A 25028-nucleotide genomic window follows, 5' to 3' on the forward strand; every position below is an offset into this window, starting at 1 on the left:
CTCAGTTGGGTGAACAGTTTCTGAGAACACTCGCGGACAAAAAAGTACCGGAGAACAAAGAAGAAAAAAAAGAATAATAATAATAATAATAAGAAACCGAGTAAAAACAATATGTTCCCAAACTCCGTTTGGGGAACATAATAATAATAATAATAATAAGAAACAGAGTAAAAACAATATGTTCCCCAACTTCGTTTGGGGAACATAATAAGAAACAGAGTAAAAACAATATGTTCCCAAACTTCGTTTGGGGAACATAATAATAATAATAATAATAAGAAACAGAGTAAAAACAATATGTTCCCCAACTTCGTTTGGGGAACATAACTAGTGCTAATTGTAACGGAGACCGTTACAGATGTTCCCCAAACGCTCCCCAACTCCCTTTTGGTGCCATATTCCCTGTAAGCTTCATTAAAAAAGACAAACTGTGTGCATGTGCAAGATGATCATACCTTCTTGTAGGAGTCCCTTATATCTATCTATGTTCTAAATCCCATCCTGTTTGGATGAAAACCAAGGGAGTTATAGCCATTTAAAGTTTCAGCCAATCAGATTGCAGCGCACGTGCAATCGCGTGATTTCATGAAAATTTTTCAATGCCATATTGTAGGATATCCTAATGCATGACTATGTTTTAAATTTCAAACCATTTCGTAAAAAAACAAAGGAGATATAGCCATTTAAAGTTTCAGCCAATCAGATTGCAGCACACGTGCAATCTCGTGATTTCATGAATTTTTTTTTCTGCCATATTGTAGGATATCCTAATGCATGACTATGCTTTAAATTTCAAACCATTTCTTCAAAAAACAAAGGAGATATAGCCATTTAAAGTTTCAGCCAATCAGATTGCAGCGCACGTGCAATCGCGTGATTTTATGAAAATTTCTCTATATCATATTGTAGGATATTCTAATGCATGACTTTGTTTTAAATTTCAAAGCTTTTCGTCAAAAAACAAAGGAGATATAGCCATTTCAAGTTTCAGCCAATCAGATTGCAGCGCACGTGCATGCACGTGTTTTCATGATAATTTCTATATATCATGTTGTAAGATATCCTAATGCATGGCTATGTTCAAAATTTCAAAGGATTTCATCAAAAAACAAGAAAGATATTGAGACTTTAGTGATAGCCAATCAGATTGCAGCGCACGTGCATGTGCGTGAGATCTTGCTATTTTGACCATGTCATCTTGTCTATATTACTAATATATCCTTACATTATGAGTTTCAAAGCATTTCATCAAAAATTATAAAAGTTACGCCTATATCAATTAAATCGGTCATTTCACTGTTGCACGTGCACGCTCTTGCAAGCACGTGCGCGCAAAATGACCTTTGTTCGGCAAATCTACATAACATGTCTACTGACCCTAAAAACATTTTACCTTAGTCGGCTGTGTAGTTTACAAGATCACTCGCGGACAAAGTTTTCCCAGGAAGAAAAATAATAATAACTAGTGCTAATTGTAACGGGAACCGTTACAGATGTTCCCCAAACGCTCCCCAACTCCCTTTTAGTGCCATATTCCCTGTAATATACTATATGTGAAAGCATTCAGTCCAAAAGTATTAAAAATCACTCATTCAAGTGTATTTCTAATTTCATTCGTTCCAAATGCACGCACGTGCGTGCACGTGCATGATGGCCATACCTTCTTGTAGGAGTCCCTTATATTTATCTATGTTCTGAATCCCATCCTGTTTGGTTGAAAAACAAGGGAGTTATAGCCATTTCAAATTTCAGCCAATCAGATTGCAGCACACGTGCATGCGCGTGATTTCATGATTTTTTTCTATATCGCATTGTAGGATATCCTAATGAATGATTATGTTTTAAATTTCAAAGCATTTCGTCAAAAAACAAAGGAGATATAGTCATTTAAAGTTTCAGCCAATCAGATCGCAGCACACGTGCATGCGCGTAATTTCTTGAAATTTTTTGCATATCATATTGCAGGACATCCTAATGTATGACTATGTTTTAAATTTCAAAGCATTTCGTCAAAAAACAAAGGCGATATAGTCATTTAAAGTGTCAGCCAATCAGATTGCAGCACACGTGCATGCGCGTGATTTCATGAAATTTTTTCTATATCATATTGTAGGATATCCTAATTCATGACTATGTTTTAAATTTCAAAGCATTTCGTCAAAAAACAGAGAAGATACCGAGATTTTTGTTTTAGCCAATCAGAGCGAAGCGCACGTGCATGCGCGTGAGCTCATGCTAATTTGACAGTGTCATATTATTAACACTTTTAATATATCCTTATGTAATGAGTTTCAAAGCATTTCATCAAAAAATGTAAAAGTTATGGCTATATTAAGTATATCAGTCAATTCACTCATTTCACGCGCACGCACGTGCAGGCGTATGCGCGCAAAATGACCTTCGTTCTGCACACCTACACTACACACCTATTAACCCTAAAAAGGTTTTAGGTCAGTTGGGTGAACAGTTTCTGAGAACACTCGCGGACAAAAAAGTACCGGAGAACAAATAAGAAAAAAAATAATAATAACTAGTGCTAATTGTAACGGGGACCGTTACAGATGTTCCCAAACGCTCCCCAACTCTCTTTTGGTGCCATATTCCCTGTAAGCTTCATTTATTAACACAAACTCTATGCATTTGAAATTTTAACAATGTTTACCCAGAAATGTACCATGCTCATTCAAATTTTAGCATTGCATGTGTGCGCATGTGAAGGCATATACGTAATGACTATATCATCTTGTCTACACAATCTATATATTTTAATATACTAAATTTTGGAGAGGACTTATATAGGCCATGCCTGATGTCCAATCCAATTATGTAAGCTTACTTTACATAATAAAATATTGTTTAAATTTAAATATACTAAATATTAAAGTATTTAATCCAAAAGTATTAAAAAATTCGCTCATTCAAGTGTATTTTTGATTTTACCCATTTCACGTGCACGCACGTGCATACATGAGCATGGTGACCATACCTTCTTGTAGAAGTTCATTAAATCTATCAATGTTCGAAATCCCATCCCTTTTGGTTGAAAACCAAGGGAGTTAAAACTGTTTAAAGTTTCAGCCAATCAGATTGCAGCGTACGTACACGCACATGTATGCATGTGCATGTGCATGGAGACCATACCTTCTTGTAGATGTCCATTATATATATCTATGTTCCAAATCCCATCCTGTTTGGTTAAAAACCAAGGAGGTTATAACTGTTTAAAGTTTCAGCCAATCAGATTGCAGCTCACGTACAAGCACATGTATGCATGTGCATGGTGACCATACCTAATTGTAGAAGTCCATTTAATATATCTAATGTTCCAAATCCCATCCTGTTTGGTTGAAAACCAAGGGAGTTATAGCTTTTTAAAGTTTCAGCCAATCAGATTGCAGCTCACGTACACGAACGTGTATGCATGTGCATGGTGACCATACCTTTTTTTAAAAGTCCATTTTATATATCTATGTTCCAAATTCCATCCTGTTTGGTTGAAAATCAAGGGAGTTATAGCTATTTAAAGTTTCAGCCAATCAGATTGCAGCGCACGTGCATGCACGTGTTTTCATGACAATTTCTATATATCATGTGGTAGGATACCCTAATGCATGGCTATGTTCAAAATTTCAAAGGATCTCCTCAAAAAACAAGAAAGATATTGAGACTTTAGTTTCAGCCAATCAGAGCAAAGCGCACGTGCATGCGCGTGAGATCTTGCTATTTTGACCATGTCATATTGTCTATATTACTAATATATCCTTACATTATGAGTTTCAAAGCATTTCATCAAAAATTTAAAAAGTTACGCCTATATCAATTAAATCGGTCATTTTACATGTTGCACGTGCGCGCTCTTGCAAGCACGTGCGCGCAAAATGACCTTTGTTCGGCAAATCTACATAACATGTCTATTGACCCTAAAAACATTTTACCTTAGTCGGATGTGTAGTTTACAAGATCACTCAAGGACAAAATTTTCCCAGGAATAATAATAATAATAATAATAAGAAACAGAGTAAAAACAATATGTTCCCCAACTTCGTTTGGGGAACATAATAATAACTAGTGCTAATTGTAACGGGGACCGTTACAGATGTTCCCCAAACGCTCCCCAACTCCTTTTTGGTGCCATATTCCCTGTCAGCTTCATTAAATAAGACAAACTCTGTGCATTTTGACTTTAACAACGTTTTCTCAGAAGGATACCAATTATATTCAAATTTTAGCATTGCACCCGTGCGCATGTGAATGCATGTGCGTTATGATCATATCATCTTGTCTACACTATGTACATATTTTAATATACTAAATATTAAAGCATTCAGTCCAAAAGTATGAAAAATCACTCTTTCAAGTGTATTTTTCATTTCACTCGTTCCAAATGCACGCACGTGCGTGCACGTGCATGATGACCACATTTTCTTCTAGGAGTCCATTATATCTATCTATATTCTAAATCCCATCCTGTTTGTTTGAAAAACAAGGGAGTTATAGCCATTTCAAGTTTAAACCAATCAGATTGCAGCACACGTGCATGCGCGTGATTTCATGATTTTTTTCTATATCATATTGTAGGATATCCTAATGCATGACAATGTTTTAAATTTCAAAGCATTTCGTCAAAAAACAAAGTAGATATAGCCATTTAAAGTTTCAGCCAATCAGATTGAAGCACGCGGGCATGCGCATGTTTTCATGAAAATTCTTATATATCATGCTGTAGATCTTCATAATGTAGGTCTATGTTCAAAATTTCAAAGAATTATGACAAGAAACAAGAAAGATATTGAGACTTTAGTTTCAGCCAATCAGAGCGAAGCGCACGTGCATGCGCATGAGATCTTACTTTTTTGACTATGTCATTTTGTCTATACTTCTAACATATACTTATAAAATGATTTTCAAAGCATTTCATCAATAATTTATATAGTTACGTCTGTATCAATTATATTGGACATTTCTCGTGTTGCACGTGCAAGCTCTTGCAAGCACATGTGCATGCACATGCTTTCATGATAAATCTTATATTACAGGCTGTAGATCTCCCTAATATATGACTATGTTCAAAATTTCAAATGATTTTATCAAAAAACAAATAAGATATTGAGACTTTAGTTCCAGCCAATCAGAGCGAAGCGCACGTGCATGCGCGTGAGATCTTGCTATTTTGACCATATCATCTTGTGCATACTACTAATACATCCTTACATTATAAGTTTCAAAACATTTCGTCACAAAATAGAGAAGTTATGGTTATATCCATTATACATTGGTCATTTTAAGTTTTGCACGTGCGCGCTCTTGCAAGCACGTGCGCGCAAAATGACCTTGATTCCGCAAATCTACATAACATGCCTACTTACCCTAAAAAGGTTTTACCTAAGTCGGATGTGTAGTTTACAAGATCACTCGCGGACAAAATTTTCCCAGGAAGAAAAATAATAAGAATAATAATAATAAGAAACAGAGTAAAAACAATATGTTCCCCAACTTCGTTTGGGGAACATAACTAGGGCTAATTGTAACGGGAACCGTTACAGATGTTCCCCAAACGCTCCCCAACTCCCTTTTGGTGCCATAATCCCTTTAAGCTTCATTAAAAATGACAAACTCTATGCATTTTACACTTTAACAACGTTTCCCTGAAGTATACCGAGTATATTCAAATTTTAGCAATTGCACGCGTGCACATGTAAATGCATGTGCGTAATGACCATATTCTCTTGTCTACACTATCTATATACATTAATATAATAAAATAATAAAGCATTTAGTCCAAAAGTATTAAAAAATACGCTTCATCAAGTGTATTTTTGATTTTACCCATCTCACGTGCATGCACGTGCATGCATGTGCATGATGACCCTACCTTTTTGTAGGAATCCACTATGTCTATCTATGTTCTAAATCCCATCCTGTTTGGTTGAAAATCAAAGGAGTTATACCCATTTAAAGTTTAAGCCAATCAGATTGCAGCGCACGTGCATGCGCGTGTTTTCATGATACCTGCTATATATTATATTTTAGTATATCCTAATGCATGACTATGTTTAAAATTTCAAAGCATTTCGTCAAAAAACAAAAGAGATATTGAAATCTTTGTTTCAGCCAATCAGAGGGAAGCGCACGTGCATGCACGTGAGTTCGTGCTAATTTGACCATGTCATATTATCTAGACTATTAATATATCCTTATAGAATGAGTTTCAAAGCATTTCAATAAAAAATGTAAAAGTTATGGCTATAATAAGTATATCAGTCATTTCACTCATTTCACGCGCACGCACGTGCATGCGTATGCGCGCAAAATGACCTTCGTTGTGCACACCTACACTTGACACCTATTAACCCTAAAAAGGTTTTAACTTAGTTGGGTGAACAGTTTCTGAGAACACTCGCGGACAAAAAAAGTACCGGAGAACAAAGAAGAAAAAAAAGAATAATAATAATAACTAGTGCTAATTGTAACGGGGACCGTTACAGATGTTCCCCAAACGCTCCCCAACTCCCTTTTGGTGCCATATTCCCTATAAGCTTCATTAAATAAGACAAACTCGTTGCATTTGATACTTTAATTAACAATGTTTACCCAGAAGTGTACCAATTTCATTCAAATTTTAGCATTGCACGCGTGCGCATGTGAATGCACGTGCGTAATGACGATATAATCTTGTCTTCACAATCTATAGATTTTAATATACTAAATATCAAAGTATTTAATCCAAAAGTATTAAGAAATACGCTTATTCAAGTGTATTTTTGATTTTACTCATTTCACGTGCACGCAGCTTGTAGAAGTCCATTACATCTATCTATGTTCTAAATCCCACCCTGTTTGGTTAAAAACCAAGGGAGTTATAGCTGTTCAAAGTTTCAGCCAATCAGATTGCAGCGCATGTACACGCACATGTATGCATGTGCATGGTGACCATACTTTCTTGTAGAAGTCCATTATATCTATCTATGCTCCAAATCCCATCCTGTTTGGTTGAAAAACAAGGAAGTTATAGCTGTTTAAAGTTTCAGCCAATCAGATTGCAGCGCACGTACACGCACGTGTATGCATGTGCATGGTGACCATACCTTCTTGTAGAAGTTCATTTTATATATCTATGTTCCAAATCCCATGCTGTTTGGTTGAAAACCAAGGGAGTTATAGCTATTTAAAGTTTCAACCAATCAGATTGCAGTGCACGTGCATACACGTGTTTTAATTATAATTGCTATACATCATGTTGTAGGATATCGTAATGCATGGCTATGTTCAAAATTTCAAAGGATTTCGTCAAAAAAACATGAAAGATATTGAGACTTTAGTTTCAGCCAATCAGAGCGAAGCGCACGTGCATGCGCGTTAGATCTTGCTATTTTGACCATGCTATCTTGTCTATACTACTAATGTATCCTTACATTATGAGTTTCAAAAAATTTCATCAAAAAATAAAAAAGTTACGGCAATATCCATTATATTGGTCATTTCACGTGTTGCACGTGCGCGCTCTTGCAAGCACGTGCGCGCAAAATGACCTTCGTTCGGCAACTCTACATAACATGCCTACTGACCCTAAAAAGGTTTCACCTAAGTCGGATGTATAGTTTACAAGATCACTCGTGGACAAAATTTTCCCAGGAAGAAGAAAAATAATAAGAATAATAATAATAAGAAACAGAGTAAAAACAATATGTTCCCCAACTTCGTTTGGGGAACATAATAATAATAATAAGAAACCGAGTAAAAACAATATGTTCCCAAACTCCGTTTGGGGAACATAATAATAAGAAACAGAGTAAAAACAATATGTTCCCCAACTTCGTTTGGGGAACATAACTAGTGCTAATTGTAACGGGGACCGTTACAGATGTTCCCCAAACGCTCCCCAACTCCTTTTTAGTGCCATATTCCCTGTAATATACTATAAATGAAAACATTCAGTCTAAAAGTATTAAAAATCACTCATTCAAGTGTATTTCTTATTTCATTCGTTCCAAATGCACGCACGTGCGTGCACGTGCATGATGAACATACCTCCTTTTAGGAGTCCCTTATATTTATCTATGTTCTGAATCCCATCCTGTTTGGTTGAAAAACAAGGGAGTTATAGCCATTTCAAGTTTCAGCCAATCAGATTGCAGCACAGGTGCATGCACGTAATTTCATGATTTTTTTTCTATATCGCATTGTAGGATATCCTAATGAATGACTATATTTTAAATTTCAAAGCATTTCGTCAAAAACAAAGGAGATATAGTCATTTTAAGTTTCAGCCAATCAGATCGCAGCACACGTGCATGCGCGTAATTTCTTGAAATTTTTTGTATATCATATTGCAGGGCATCCTAATGTATGACTATGTTTTAAATTTCAAAGCATTTTGTCAAAAAACAAAGGCGATATAGTCATTTAAAGTGTCAGCCAATCAGATTGCAGCACACGTGCATGCGCGTGATTTCATGAAATTTTTTCTATATCATATTGTAAGCTATCCTAATTCATGACTATTTTTCAAATTTCAAAGCATTTCGTCAAAAAACAGAGACGATACTGAGATTTTTGTTTTAGCCAATCAGAGCGAAGCGCACGTGCATGCGCGTGAGTTCGTGCTAATTTGACAGTGTCACATTATCTACACTATCAATATATCTTTATATAATGAGTTTCAAATCATTTCATTAAAAATTGTAAAAGTTATAACTATATTAAGTATATAAGTCATTTCACGTGTTGCACGCGCACGCACGTGCAGGCGTATGCGCGCAAAATGACCTTCGTTCCGCACACCTACACTACACACCCATTAACCCTAAAAAGGTTTTAGGTCAGTTGGGTGAACAGTTTCTGAGAACACTTCCGGACAAAAAAGTACCGGAGAACAAATAAGAAAAAAAAGAATAATAATAATAACTAGAAACGAACTCGTTGCGAGCAACGAGAGGTCTTCCGTCCGTTTCAGGAAAAGAACCTAAAATCGAGCTGAAAAAGTGATAAAAAAAATTTGGTCACAAAGGGGATTGAACCCAGGTCGCCAGCGTAAAAATCCAACACGCTTTTTTCCGCTTAAATTACGCGTTTGAGTCCACTGCTCTAAATGTACTTGAATATACTTCTTCAACAATACACCTGTCGAAGAATCACGAAAGGCGCGCCACGATTTATAATTTCGCGCCAAGCGCCACAAGTTAATCTGCGCGCCTTTTCTTTGGAATGTTTCATTAAATAGGTGTGATAGTTTCAATAGAATAATGAAAAAGGAACGTTCTTTAAGCCTAAATTTCGAGGTTTAGAAAATATATTTAACAGATTGTACATATTGTATTTCTTATATAGGTAAGTAACACAAAAGAAGTGAAATGGTAATCATTTTTAATTTTTTTTAATTACCCGTTTATCCCCAAAGTGAACTAACCCGATTCTTTACACCTTCATGAAAAGGTAGAAATGGTTCGATGAAAGACATGTCTCGCCCTTCAACGGTCAAGGAATTAGATTTCATTAATGTTCAATGTTCAACTTTAAATATCTTTGAGAAAAGAATGTTAATATAAACTCCATTAGACGATCTTATTTATAAAAAAGGTTTTCTTATTTCTGTCTTTCGTATTAGTTTAATATGACTCAAGTGTGCATGGGAAACACAGTGGTTACGTTTGTGAAAAACGAATAAATTCTGAATACTGCTCTAAATATAGTTATGTATACAGTACGCCTGCAACAGTACACCTGTCTAAGAATCATAAAAGGCGGGCCACTATTCATAATCTGGCGACAAACACCATGAGTAAACATTCGTGCCTATCCTTTGGACTGATCTATCAAATAGGTGTAATAGCTTCAATGAAATTAAATATTAATTTAAACAACTTCTTATCGCCTTTATTTTATTTCGACGTTAAGAAAGAAAATTTAACACATTGCACACATTTCTAGCCCAATTACACTAAAGCAGTAAAACGGAAATTAAGTTTTATAATTGTCACGAAATTGCAGCGTACTAATTGGTGAAAGTCCACGTTGATTTTTTACTTTTCATATATCATTTAGTCAAACGCTCAGCTGCCTCCATTAACCCCTACTTGCTAAATGGCGGAGTTGACAGAGACAGCCGCCATCTTGGGTCCGCTTCAGATTTTCAAATATTAATATCTAAAGTTCTGATTAACCAATTTCCAAACAACTTACATAGTAAGCATCGATCAAAGAGTCTCTATTATCATTCCAAAAATAAATTAAAAATGTTGAAAAATAAAAAAGTTAGAAAATACGATTTTTTCAATTCGCTTCTCTTTACAACAGGAAGTACCGACGACGAACAAAGTGTCGCGTCCTGGATTGTATATATCACGATCTATAATCCCTGAAAGTTTCATGTTGATATCTTTTACCGTTTTTGAGTTTAATCGTGGACAAAATGTCATTTTAATTTCAGAAAATTGTCCGTAACTTGGCACCGGAAGTGAGTTTCCAAATTTTCTCTCAGATATTATAAATTCATGTTACAACACATCTGTTCTGAAAATTTCATGTAATTTCATCCAGTAGTTTTCGAGAAATCGCGTGCACAAAATTAGAAAGTCAGAAAAATAAGAATAATAATAATAAGAATAATAATAAGAAACAGTAGAATCACTATAAGGTCTTCCGTGAAGACGGAAGACCTTAACTAGGGCTAATTGTAACGGGAACCGTTACAGATGTTCCCCAAACGCTCCCCAACTTCCTTTTGGTGCCTCATTCCCTGTAAGCTTCATTAAATAAGACAAACGCGATACATTTAAGACTTTAACAAAGTTTTACAAGAAGTATTCAATTTCAGCATTGCACAAATGCGCATTTAAATGCATGTGCGTAATGACCATATCATCTTGTCTACACTATTGATATATTTTAATATACTAAATAGTAGTAAATATTACAGCATTTAATCCAAAAATATCTTTAATCTAGTGTATTTAGAATTTTACACATTTTACGTGCACGCACGTGCATGCCTGTGCATAATGACCATTCCCTGTTGTAGGAGTCTATAATATCTATCTATGTTCTGAATCCCATGCTGTTTGGTTGAAAACCAAGGGAGTTATAGCCATTTAAAGTTTCAGCCAATCAGATTGCAGCGCACGTGCATGCGCGTGATTTGATGAAAATTAATATATATGACATTGTAGGATATCCTAAAGCATGCCTATGTTTTAAATTTCAAAGCATTTCGTCTAAAAACAAAAAAGATATTGAGATTTTTGTTTCAGCCAATCAGAGCGAAGCGCACGTTCATGCACGTGCAAGCATGTTCATGATGACCATACCTTCTTCTAGGAGTCCATTATGTTTGTCTATGTTCTAAATCCCATGCTGTTTGGTTGAAAAACAAGGGAGTTATAGCCATTTAAATTTTAAGCCAATCAGATTGCAGCGCACGTGCATGCGCGTGATTTGATGAAAATTCTTATATACCATATTGTAGGATATTTTAAAGCATGCATAAATTTTAAATTTCAAAGCATTTCGTTAAAAAACAGAGAAGATATTGAGATTTTTGTTTCAGCCAATCAGAGCAAAGCGCACGTGCATGCGCGTGAGTTCGTGCTAATTTTACAGTGTCACCTTAATTATCAACACCATTAATATATCTTTATATAATGAGTTTCAAATCATTTCAGTAAAAAATGTAAAAGTTATAGCTATATTAAGTATATCAGTCATTTCACTCATATCACGCGCACGCACGTGCATGCGTATGCACGCAAAATGACCTTCGTTCCGCACACCTACACTACACACCTATTAACCCTAAAAAGGTTTTAGCTCAGTTGGGTGAACAGTTTCTGAGAACACTCGCGGACAAAAAAGTCCGGAGAAGAAATAAGAAGAAAAAAGAATAATAACTAGTGCTAATTGTAACGGGGACCGTTACAGATGTTCCCCAAACTCTCCCCATCTCCCTTTTGGTGCCATATTCCCTGTAAGCTTCATTGAATAAGACAAACTTTATGCATTTAAGACTTTAACGTTTACCCAGAAGGGTACCAAGTTCATTCATATTTTAGCATTGCACGCGTGCGCATGTGAATGCGTGTGCGTAATGACCATATCATCTTGTCTACACAATCTATATACTTTGATATACTAAATATTAAAATATTTAATCCAAAAGTATTAAAAAATACGCTCATTCAGGTGTATTTTTGATTTTACTCATTCCACGTGCACGCACGTGCATACATGAGCATGGTGACAAACCTACTTGTGGAAGTCCATTACATCTATCTATGTTCTAAATCCCACTCAGTTTGGTTGAAAACCAAGGGAGTTATAGCTGATTAAAGTTTCAGCCAATCAGATTGCAGTGTACGTTCACGCACGTGTATGGATGTGCATGGTGATCATACCTTCTTGTAGAAGTCCATTATATCTATCTATGTTCCAAATCTCATCCTGTTTGGTTGAAAACCAAGGGAGTTATAGCTATTTAAAGTTTCAGCCAATCAGATTGCAGCGCACGTACACGCACGCGTATGAATGTGCATGGTGACGATACCTTCTTGTAGAAGTCCATTATATCTATCTATGTTCCAAATCCCATTCTGTTTGGTTGAAAAACAAGGGAGTTATAGCCATTTAAAGTTTTAGCCAATCAGATTGCAGCGCACGTGCATGCGCGTGTTTACATGACAATTGTTATATGTCATATTGTAGTACATCCTGAAGTATGCATATGTTTTAAATTTCATAGCATTTTGTCAAAAAACAGAAAAGATATTGAGATTTTTGTTTCAGCCAATCAGAGTGAAGCGCACGTGCATGCGCGTGAGTTCATGCTAATTTCACAGTGTCACATTATCTACAGTATTAATATATCTTTATATAATGAGTTTCAAATCATTTCATCAAAAAATGTAAAAGTTATAGCTATATAAAGTATATAAGTCAATTCACTCATTTCACGCGCACGCACGTGCAGGCGTATGCGCGCAAAATGACCTTCGTTCCGCACACCTACACCACACACCTATTAACCCTAAAAAGGTTTTAGCTCAGTTGGGTGAACAGTTTCTGAGAACACTCGCGGACAAAAAAAGTACCGGAGAAGAAATAAGAAAAAAAATAATAATAATAATAAGAAACAGAGTAAAAACAATATGTTCCCAAACTCCGTTTGGGGAACATAATAAGAAACAGAGTAAAAACAATATGTTCCCCAACTTCGTTTGGGGAACATAATAATAAGAAACCGAGTAAAAACAATATGTTCCCAAACTCCGTTTGGGGAACATAATAATAAGAAACAGAGTAAAAACAATATGTTCCCCAACTTCGTTTGGGGAACATAATAAGAAACAGAGTAAAAACAATATGTTCCCCAACTTCGTTTGGGGAACATAATAAGCATAAACACAATTCAAAAAATAAAATAAAACACTCTTTGGTGCTGTGATCACTTAAGTGCAAAGTTAAAATGTTGAAAATATGATATCTAAACAAGAGCAGTCATCCAATGATAAGCATGGACATAGAAAGTCCTCTTAATTATTTCAGAATGTTCCAACGTTGTCCCAACGTAAAGCTCAGCAGCTAATTATAAAATTGACACCATCAATTAATTAGCAGTATAATAATTGGGCCTACGTTGGCCCTATATAAATATCCCATCTTTTAAACACCTGAACAAAATAACACTTGTGTGTATTACAAACATTGTGCCAATGTTGAGCCAACATACTACTACCAACTTGATAGGACACGTTCTTTAAGGGTGTATTAGAAACTATGGGCCAACTTTGGACCAACATAATACTATCAACTTGATTAGACATTTTCTTTAAGGGTGTATTAGAATTATCGGGCCAACGTTGAGCCAACATACTACTACCAACTTGATAGGGCACGTTCTTTAAGGGTGTATTACAAACAATGGGCCAACGTTGGGCCAACATAATACTACCAACTTGATAAGACATTTTCTTTAAGGGTGTATTACTAACAATTGGCCAACGTTGGGCCAACATACTACTACCAACTTGATAGGGCACGTTCTTGAAGGGTGTATTACAAACAATGGGCCAACGTTGGGCCAACATAATACTACCAACTTGATAAGACATTTTCTTTAAGGGTGTATTACTAACAATTGGCCAACGTTGGGCCAACATACTACTACCAACTTGATAAGACACATTCTCTAAGGGTGTATTACAAACATCGGGCCAACGTTGGGCCAACATACTACTACCAACTTGTAAATACACTTTTCTTTAAGGGTGTATTATAAACATTGGTCCAACGTTGGACCAACACCAGGATCCTTCCTTCCTTGGGAACTAAAGTGAATGGAAGTTGCTTACGTTGGACCAACGTTGGGCCAACATAGGAATTCTGTCATGGTCAAGAAGGTTGACTTGGTAACATTGGTCCAACGTTGGCCCAACGTGGTTCACCCAACGCCAACCATACAACCTTTTACAAATGTTGGCCCAACATAGTCATGCTATCTGGGATATTCTCTTTTATTGTCCCAAAGTAAACCCAATTTTGTCTCTTTTAGAAGAATGGATATTTGAAAAAACTGGAAAAATAATAAAATTTGATGTATGTACAGTTTTACTTGGTTCTTCAACAGGAGACACAGCTATCAATCTTATATTGCTACTTATTAAACAATACATATTTCAACAATCAAGAAAAAAACCCAGAATTTTAGTATAACTATCCAAAGTATCATTAAATACATATACTTACATGTGTATTATAAATTTGAAGAAAAACTATATAAGATTAAAAATGAACTTCATGTGTATAAAAGAAGTTGGAATGACTGGAACCACATATTTGAAAACATAAACATCTAGATATAATGTCATCTATTTTATCATATTTGTGTGATTTGTGTATTCATATTTTATGTTTATTCATGATACTCAAAAACTGTACATTTTTAACTCTCCCAGCCTTGGTGTGTATGTGTATGTATGTTTGTGTTTAAAGTCAATTTTTAAAAAAAAGGTCAAAAGGTCAAGGTTGTTGGTATCCAATGAAAGGTCTTGCCACAAAGAATATATATGTGAAGTATAAATGTCCTGGTATCTAATGTTGAAAAGTTATGGCCAAAGTATACAACTGAAATTTTTGTGTAAAAGTGGGTCAAACTCCAAGGTCAAGGCCAAAAGGTCAAATTTGGTGGTACCCAATGAAAGGTCTTGTCACAAGGAAATATATGAAAGTCATAGCTCCACTAAATCAAACGTTATGGACAAGGTTAAAGTTTTTGCGGACAAACAGACAAACAGAGAGACATACAGAAAGACAGACAGAGAGACAGACAGACGGACACGACAAAAACTATATACCCCCGAAACATCGTTTACGGGGGCATAAAAGTAAAATAAATGAATTTCAAAAACAAAAGCATGGTATTTCTTGTCTGAAAGTGTCAAAATCTTTTTTACTTTATAGACCTGATATTTTTAACTGAAATGGAATTGCTGCAGATATTCAAATTTTATCAAGTTTAACTTGAAATCTGCTTTATTTTCCTAAAAATTTACTATAAGAATAAATTAGGTCATTTAAACCAATCACCTCATTTAAAAATATCAGGTCATTGAAAAATACCAGGTCTTTAGTAGGAAATCATCAGGTCATTTCAAATCATCATGTCAAATTTTTCCTCAATTATGGCAAAAAGATTTGTCTCAACAACATCTAAAGTGTTTAATTTTTCTAAAAGAATTAAAAAAAATATCAGGTCATTCAAAAACTTCCATTGAAAGTCATTTATAAAAATATCAGGTCTTCACTAGAAATACCAGGGTATCAGGTCATTCAAAATATCAGGTCAACAAGTTTTTGTAAGAACACCTTGATACAAAGAAAAAATTCTCAGTGTTTTCTACTAAAAGTGTATTTTAGTATAGTATCATCATGATTTTCTCCCAAAAAATTAAAACAGAATGTTTAAATTGATAATTTAATGAGATATTTTTTTATCAGGTCAAAATATCAGGTCTTTAGTATATCAGGTCTTTAGCATGTTCCAAATCTTTTATTGAAACAGGTTGGAATAGATAAGATTAAACTTGCAAATGTCCAGATTAAACTTGGAAACTCCAGCTTCAAAAATAACTATTAAGTAGCACAAACATGCTTCCGTAATTTATGAATACGAACTCCACTCAGAGCTCCTCGGGTGGCTCGTACCTCAACCGAGGATTGCCGATTGGTTTAATCCGGTTCCGGTTTAAAAATGTCAGATTATGATGCAGTGCAGAAGGGCTCCCTGAAACTAAAGGGTGTTTCTAATCATGCAATTAAAAAGTAAGTATCAAAATTGTTATGAAGGGTATGACAACTTTTTTTATTTTTTAGAAATGCCATCAAAGAATCATAACAACCAAAATCGACAAAGCATAATGGTATTACACAGATTTGTTGGTAAACAAAAACATATCTATATCAGCATCTAAAGTGCGCGTAAACGTTCTGTTTTGATTGTTTTGTTGTTTCTTTATGAATAGCATGGATGAATTATTTTAATAATAGCAAGCGCGACGAGCGTCGCGAAGCGACGCTCATCAATTCGAGCTCTTAAAGCAACGCCTGTGAGGGGACCCTGTGCGAAGAGAAAATTCGGACTACTGCACATTCATTCGATAGAATTTTTTGACGCAGTAATTTGGACCCATAATGCATCACTTGTTAAAGCTACGTTCTCGCGAGAATAGCAGCAAAAGTTCAACTAAAAGTAAACATGCCCTGATTTATTAATGGATAAATATTGAAGATAAATAGTCAATGAAACGTTCTTCAATTACTTTCAGCACTGTTCAGGCTTCTTTTTGGAAATGTAACTTACATACGACATCATGTGACATCAGAGTCTAGACGCACCAAATGTCACGTGCAGTTTGACAATCCCGATCTAAATTGTAACAAAATGAATATCTACGCTCGCCATAACAGTCGCACCATCAACATATTAATGAATAATGATAATGATAATTAATAAAAATAGTTTTAACTGTTGAATCTTATTTTTTGTTGTTCAACTTTTTGTCAGTTTTAAAATGATAAGATATTTGATTTTACAGAAGGATCAGGTGACCAAACTATGTGGTCTGGGGCTCTTTTTCCTTGATGGATTATATGAAATCTACGATCTTTCTGTTTGTTTGTTTTTCAAACAAGTGTAAAGGAAAATGACACCTTCTGAATTAGTGTTGATACTTACGGTCGATAGTTTGCATTGTATGTAATTTGAAGTATACTGCATTATTCATGAATTTTTAGACATTATGATAGCAAAATTCAGCCTAGTTTATGACTATATGTTCTTTTTGAGTAAAGATGAATAGAATAAGTAGGTCTTTGTATTATAGAAGGATATGCATGTCCAAGGAATCTTCCTTTTATGGCTATTGTTATTATTTCACACACAGTTTTAGATGCTGCAGTTTCAGCTCAAAAAATACCAGGATAATGTTTTTGGAGATGGTTTAAGTTTCTTAAGGTCTCATTTTCAAGGAACTGTAAGCCCTATTTTTAACTAACTTGCATGAATGAGACATCCAAGGGTGCACATTACCAAGCTTAAATTGATTCAGAAGATGGATCTGACCTACATCATCCAGAAAAGTGACCAGGTTAAAGGTTTTAGAACTGTTCTAATCTTTATATAATTGTAAACTCTATATTGACCAAACTTCCATGGATCATGTTGATACATCTAAGGAAGCACATTACCAGACTTGCTTCTGATGCTGGATCTGACCTACATTATCCAGATGAGTGACCAGGTTTAACAGTATAAAGCCCTATTTACACGATCTGATTTGTAAGATGTGACTTGCCACATCTTACAAATCATATCGTGTAAATAGGAAAATCAGAAGACAGATATGAAGTCAGATGGAATAGAAACATGCTCTATTCTGTCTGGCAAGTCAGATGGTTTTTCACCAATTATTGACAAGGTCAGAGAGGTTGATCTATATAAAGAAGAACTAACATGTGAATTTTTCCCGCACTTCTTCTCCAAAGATAATTCAATATCAATTAATCTTATTTATTGTAATTAAAATGTGGGGGAAATCCTGAGAGGACATTTTCTATTGGCTGGACAGAAGAGAGAACTGTATTTAACTACAGAACAAACTGAAAGATTAGTAGAACTATATCAAGAAGAAGTAGATTTATTAAAACAAAATGGCTATTAAATTATCATCATCATCCATTCTGAAATGTAAACAAAAAAAATTTGGAGGGAAATATTAATGAACTTCATGTCTGACAAATCATACCGTGTAAATGAAACACTGGAGTCAGATGTGAAATCACATCTGAAATCACATCTTACAAGTCAGACCGTGTAAATAGGCCTTAAAGATTTTAGAGTGGCTCTCATTTCCTGGTACTGGGGATACATGTATTAATCGTGTTTATAAGACCTATATCAACCATTCCTGCATGGATGATATTCTAAGGATGCACATTACCAGGGTTGCTTCTGATGGTGGATCCGACCTACATTTTCTGGATGAGTGACCAGAATAAAGATTTTGGAGTAGCTCTCATTTCTTCATTTTTATAAGATCTATATTGACCAATCTTGCATGGATGATAATCTAAGGATGCTGGATCTGACTACATTTTTGGAGGAGCAACCAGGTTGCTGATGAATGACCAGATAAATTTTTAGACCAGGTCCATTCCCATTAACTTTAAGACCTACATGAATCAATAAACTTGCATGGATGATATATCTAGGAATGGACACTACTAGATTGTTATTTAGTGTGAGACTTACTTAATTATAATAAAGAAGACATATGTTTGGGGTGTGCGCTTTAATCTTTCATTACCTACATTTATGTTATTAAACTATCAAGGTTTGTTCTAATTTTCTGCATTGTGAAATATTGTGAGACCACTTTATTGAAACGTAGAGTAATAGTATCTGTAAAGTGATGTTGTTGAGAACTAAAACCATTTTGATATTGATAAGTTGTGAGTTGACATTGATTTTGTTTTTCCATTGAGATTTCTTGGGTGTTAAACTGTGGTGAAATTTTCACTCTTTATTTTGGCACCAGTTTTCCTGGCACATCAAATATCAAAATCATGTCAAATGGCAGAAAAATGTTAGATATGCTTATGCTAATGCTTAATATGTAGTTTCATATTAAAAGCATATTGTAATACATACATAATACACTGTATATACATTGTACATGTACATACTGTATATTTGATTTTGTTTGTATGATAAATTTCAAACTTAACACATTGAAAATGTAAATCTAGTAGATTGTCATTATTCTATTTTATCTGTTTCAACTTGATTTTCTATATCTTAACTGTTTCATTTTTCTTATTATTCAGAAAGAAAAAGAAAAAGAGCAAAGATAGAGATACAAAGAAAGTATTTGAGCAGATTTCTTCACATTCAAAGAATGCAGATGAAGACACACCACAGCATGAAGTGCGAGATATAAGAACCAAGGCTGAGATAGCCGCTGATAAAGCCCGAGAGAAGAGGGTAAGTCAAGGGTAAAATACAGGTCTAGAAAACAGGAGCGTATCATCTTAATCCTTACTTTATAACAGATAATCTGATACATAAAAGGGAGATTCATATTTCAACCAAATCTTGATCATCTACAAAGGGTAGAAATTATCAAAGATTTAAAATGAATTGGTTTCATTGAAAAATCTGGCACTGTCAAGTACTGTAAATCACATTTTATTCGCGAGAACTTAATTTTCGCGTAATTACGCGAGACAATGAGCTCGCGAAAATTTCACTCTCGCAATTAAAAGTATTCCTTGCGATTATATAGAGGAAAAACAACAGTTCATGAAAATTATATCTCGTTAATAAAGAGTTAATGGCTATCTCGCAAAAATAAGGTGTCGCGAAAATTTAGTGATCTACAGTAAGTCCATAAAAGAGAACGTAAAATCATTATTTTTATACACTGTATACTTCAGATATGGTTATTATGACTAGTGGAAAATTTGACAACTTAAATTGATAGAAATATGATGAATGTTATTTTGACAAAGTTTCCATTTTGAGAAGAGTTATCTTTTATAGATTATACACAAATCTTAAAGGGGCATAGACACAGTTTCAGCTAAAAAAAATTTCAGTCTTTTAATGTTTACAAATACTCAACTCAGGTATTTCTAATAAACGTCAAAAATTTAATTTTCAGTTTTCGAGATGCAAGACAGATTGAGAGCTCCAAACCATTGTTATGTAAACAAAGTCTGTGCCATGTTTTTTTTTTTACATAGCTCAAATTTACTAATATATGCCTGTTCAAAGCAATTTTTTTCAACAAAGAACTATAAATACGATAAGACAGTTTTTAGTGATTTGCTGAAATTCGTTTTGTTGCAAATATGATATTTTATATATGTAAACAAAAACAAGGCATGAGCCTTGTTTACATTATGAAGGATTTTAAGTTCTGTATCTCCTTCGTAAATCAACAAATGATGTTCATATTTTTGCAGATCATTAGAATTACCTTAGGAAGGGATTGCAAACATTAAAATTGGTTTTAAAATTTTTTAGTTGAAACTGTGTCCATGCCCCTTTAATCTTCATATACGATACAGAGTTTTCATTTTTTTCATGTCATGTGAACAAACATTCAACAAACCATTTACCCTTCATCGGATACCAATCTTGATTTTTATATGCCCGTCTTAAGACGGGACGTATTATGTTATAGGCTTCGTGTCCGTCCGTCTGTCTGTTAGCTTTTTCGTTTCCGGCTCATAACTTTAATACTATTAGGCCTAGGGTTATCAAACTTTGTCATCTGATGCATCTTGGGTGGAAGTTGTGTCGCGCACAAAAAATAGATCGTTTTGACCTTTTATTAAAAAGTTATAGCCAAATATGGAAAAATCCTTTCCGGCCCATAACTAGAAAACTATAAGACTTACAATCATCAAACCTGGCCAGTTTATGCATCTTAGGTAGAAGGTGTGTCGCGACCTATTTCAAGGTCACTGTGACCTTTAATTTAAGTGAAATTTTAAAAAAAATGTTTCTTTTTACTATTCATTTAAGCATCCCAAATAATGTAAGAGTATTGCACTGTCCTTATTAAAAAGGTGTTAAATCAAGAAAATACTTAATTTTTAAGCATATACTTGACAGCAATCTATAACAAATATAATGTATGTTAGAGAAATCCTACCTCTCCCTTGAGTGTAATTATCAAGCACTGGCCAAGAAGAATTTTGATAACAGAAATTTGCATGTCAAATTAGAGAGAAATTAATGAGTTTTGAGTGTGAGGATTTCATTAACTGATAGAGCATCGTGTTATCTATATCCCTTGGGTATTGGGCAGATGGGTAAGCCTGTTGGATTAAAAATAGCTCTTGTTGGCTAGCCTAAGTTTAAAATGAATTTGATGAAAAGTAATTAAAACTAATTTGATATTGCATAATAGACTAATCTGATATTATATAATATTATTAATTTAAAAACTAATTTTTAAATATAGGGTGGGGTGGAATCAGCATGTCCATATGAATTAAATATTAAAACCTGTCGGACATTAAATCTCAACCAAAAAATATCTTTGAATATTTTATGTGTTTTAAAAAAAATTTATGGTAGATTGTGCAGACCCATTCATCTCTTGGTAGTAATGAGTAGACAAGCATCCAGTTAAAGATTAATTAATGAGTTCAATGTAGGAAGGCTATCTGATGAAGTAGTCTTATCTGTATCCTTTGGGGATTAGACAGAAGAAGTGCTGGTCAGTTTATAGCATATGTCATTTGATGGCCAGCCTTTTCTTTTCAAAATTAATTTGGTATAGATTAAGGTGTTAAGACTAATTATACCCCCCCCCCACCCGCAAACGAAGTTTAGGGGGGGTATATTGGAATCACCATGTCCGTCTGTCTGTCTGTCTGTAGACGAGATTTTGTCCGGACCATTACTCAGAAACTATTGGAAGGATTTGTCTGAAAATTTATACAAATATTATTCACCGTATGAAGTTGTGCACCTGATATTTTCATCCTGATACCATTATTATTTTGAATTTTACAGGTGTTTTTTCATTTTTATTTTGTGGTTTTGTCCGGACCGTTTCTCAGAAACTATTGCAAGGATTAATCTGAAAATTTGTACACTTATCGATCACCGTATGAAGGTGTGCAATTGGAATTTTCAACTCTTTCTGTTCATTTTTTTGCAATTTACAATTTTTATTTTTTATTTAATTGACTTGTTCATTTTGGGCTCATGTATAAGGTTTGAGACATAGAATCTAGAATATCTGTACAAAAATACTACAGCTTAAAACTACTCATATAAACTTAAAAAAAAGAAACATCATCAAGTGTTAAAAACAGTTTTTACATTGCACAGAAGATAATGTAATTTTATTTATCTCTTGGGAATAATGACTGGACATGCATCCAGTTAAAGATAAATTAATGAGTTTGGTGTGGGAAGTTGAACATTAAGGCATCTCATTATCAACCATGTGTGATCTCCTGGGAATCAGGCACAAGAATTAAAGATCTCTCTTCTCTTATTCTCTTAATTGTAATTTATTGTCTGTCAAAGCACTTCATTACTGGATGACCAGCTCTTTATTTTCAAATGAATTTGATATAAAGTTATCAAGATTAATTTGATTTTGTATATGATTTTTTTTCAACAATCAGTTTGCAGAGTGACATAACACATATTTGCAATGTATTTTTTTAATGCAGAAATAAAAAAATTAAATAAAAAAAATAAAAAAAAATAATGTTACAATGGAATTACAATGTATTAATATTGATTTTTCATTTGGTTGCACCTTTGTTTCATTCATTAAGAAACATGATGAGCAATTATATTTCACTGCAAATTTTTGGAAGTAAATTGTGAACACCTCTAGATCCATAAAGTATTTTTGAACTGGCACCTTCTCTGAAAAACCCAGCGGGGGGTATTTGTCCCTATTGGACAGTTCTAGTTTGATATTGTTAAATATGATGGGCATTTGACAAGGTCTAACACAACCAGCATAGAATGATGTAATATTTATTTTAATTAATGCCTACATCACAGGGAATGGATAAATATTTGAAGGAATGGAAAAATCATGGAAATCTTAGAATCAAGGTTGACATGATTTTCTTGCATGCTAAACTGTTCAAGAAAATTGTATTTTTTTGACGGGCGTATCATGCTGTGGTGCGGCACTTTATTACTTATCACCTGTGGGCAAACTTCTGACTTATAGTCATATAATTAACATGATTAATATACATGGGTCATTTGATTGGCTGCTGCGCCACAGAATTGTGAAGGCATATCAATAGCAAACTTATAAATGAAGACTTCAAACTTTCTGATTGGTTGTCTATAAATTTTCTGCATAATAAATGACAACTTTTCAGAGAGTTTAACTACTCTTCCTAGAGATTTTGTCTGATTTCAGTATAATGTGGACAACTAGCAGACAACTCTAAAATACATAATTCCTTTATTTCTTCTTTTCATTTCAATGAATGGTGTTGCCATGGTTACTAAATAGAAATTTTCTGTGAACTACTTTTCAAACACTACTCTTCCTACAACATGGTCTGATTTTGATATACATGTATGCTGCATGCAAGAAGTCTACACTGAGATATATAATGTCATTCTCATTTTTTTTTTATTTTGATGATTGATGTTGCCATGTTTACCGGTACTAAAATCAAACTTTCTGACAAATTCTTTTAAAAATTCTCCTCCTCTTAAATTTTTTTTTTATTTAAAATAAATCTTGCCACAAGAAGAGATTAACCAAGGATCATTATTCCGATTATTGCTGTTGTAAAGTTTCAAGTCCAAGTGCAACTTTTCTCCTCCTTTATCATACGTTCAAACCAAGAGAGCAGTCTCGTCAGGACTTCTGGTTACTAATAAATACTGCCTCTTATTGTATTTGTTTCTTTACTATGTTGTAGAAAGCAGCAGAGATTATTGAAAAGGCCAGCAAGACTCACAAGGAAAGAATAATGGTAACATATTATCTTCATTAACATTAAATTTCTAAACGGAGCTACTTATCACGTTCAGATAAATGTCAATTTATAGGGTCTGCCATTAAAATGCAGGTGCTCTGAGTAATTACAATATAAGTCTGTTCATCCATTTATTAATTAATAACTCTTTGTCTCAGCTTAGTTTTTCATGATATTTAGGTGCATTAATACATTTTTTTAGCAATCCTGGCATGATAAGCAATCTAGGTCGTGACAGACCTGAAAATAACTTTTTGTTCATTATGTTGTTGTATTAATTATTATTTTGCAGATTTTATCAGTAGTTTTGAAATATGTCTTCATACTAGAGTTTTTAATATTTATAAAGGAAACTTCCGCCATCAGTAAGGATTTTTATTGATCAATATCAAATCCTCTCTGTTGTAGGAATTTAATGGACAACTGGACAACCTAACGGAACATTTTGACATTCCCAAAGTCAGCTGGACAAAATAAAGACCTCCCAATTTCTGCCATGTCATAGTACAATGTGAAGTTACAACAAAACTTCTTCTGTTTTGGATTCTTTGAAAGACATACAATTTTGTTTATGAACACATTAGCAATGCTGAAACTGGAAGTGACCATTTGAATTTTGTCTCTATAGGTGTTATTTATGTTTACTTAGGTGTCCTAGGTGAGTTACAACATTTCACAAAAAAATTGCTACAGTTTGAGCTTTGAGGCAATTGTGAGCATTTCTGTGTTTAAATAGTGATTCCTGGAGGATATGCATATATGGAAATTCAATTCTACATGTGCTTTGACTAGTTGTATCTCCCCGGTACATCGATCTGAATGATCCATTTATATGTGCTGTGTCGATTTACTGGACTTTTTTTCTTTTTAAAGTGTATTTTTTATTCAGTCAAATAAAGAGAAAAAAAGTATGCTGTTTATGTTATTACACATATATATACACAGTTTCATTCTGATGAGGGTACCTAGTGTACCGGATGTATTTGAAAGGGCAA

The 25028-nt window shown here is 34.2% G+C and overlaps 1 protein-coding gene and 1 long non-coding RNA gene across 2 annotated transcripts in view; both read left to right on the forward strand.

Annotated features, from left to right (window-relative positions):
* The window catches only part of LOC134254833 (uncharacterized), a 255399-nt gene that overhangs the window by 146837 nt on the left and 83534 nt on the right, over positions 1–25028 (forward strand). The window lies entirely within an intron of this gene.
* On the forward strand, positions 16179–24944 carry LOC134254819 (protein FAM32A-like). The gene is made up of 4 exons (XM_062737350.1): positions 16179–16308; positions 19372–19528; positions 23977–24030; positions 24442–24944. The coding sequence occupies exons 1-4, from the start codon at positions 16238–16240 to the stop codon at positions 24508–24510; spliced, it is 351 nt and encodes a 116-aa protein (XP_062593334.1). The 5' UTR covers positions 16179–16237; the 3' UTR covers positions 24511–24944.

The sequence above is a fragment of the Saccostrea cucullata genome, unplaced genomic scaffold (assembly GCF_032062105.1).
Source record: "Saccostrea cucullata isolate Sc308-1 unplaced genomic scaffold, CSIRO_AGI_Scuc_v1 ctg75, whole genome shotgun sequence".
Taxonomy (NCBI): domain Eukaryota; kingdom Metazoa; phylum Mollusca; class Bivalvia; order Ostreida; family Ostreidae; genus Saccostrea; species Saccostrea cuccullata.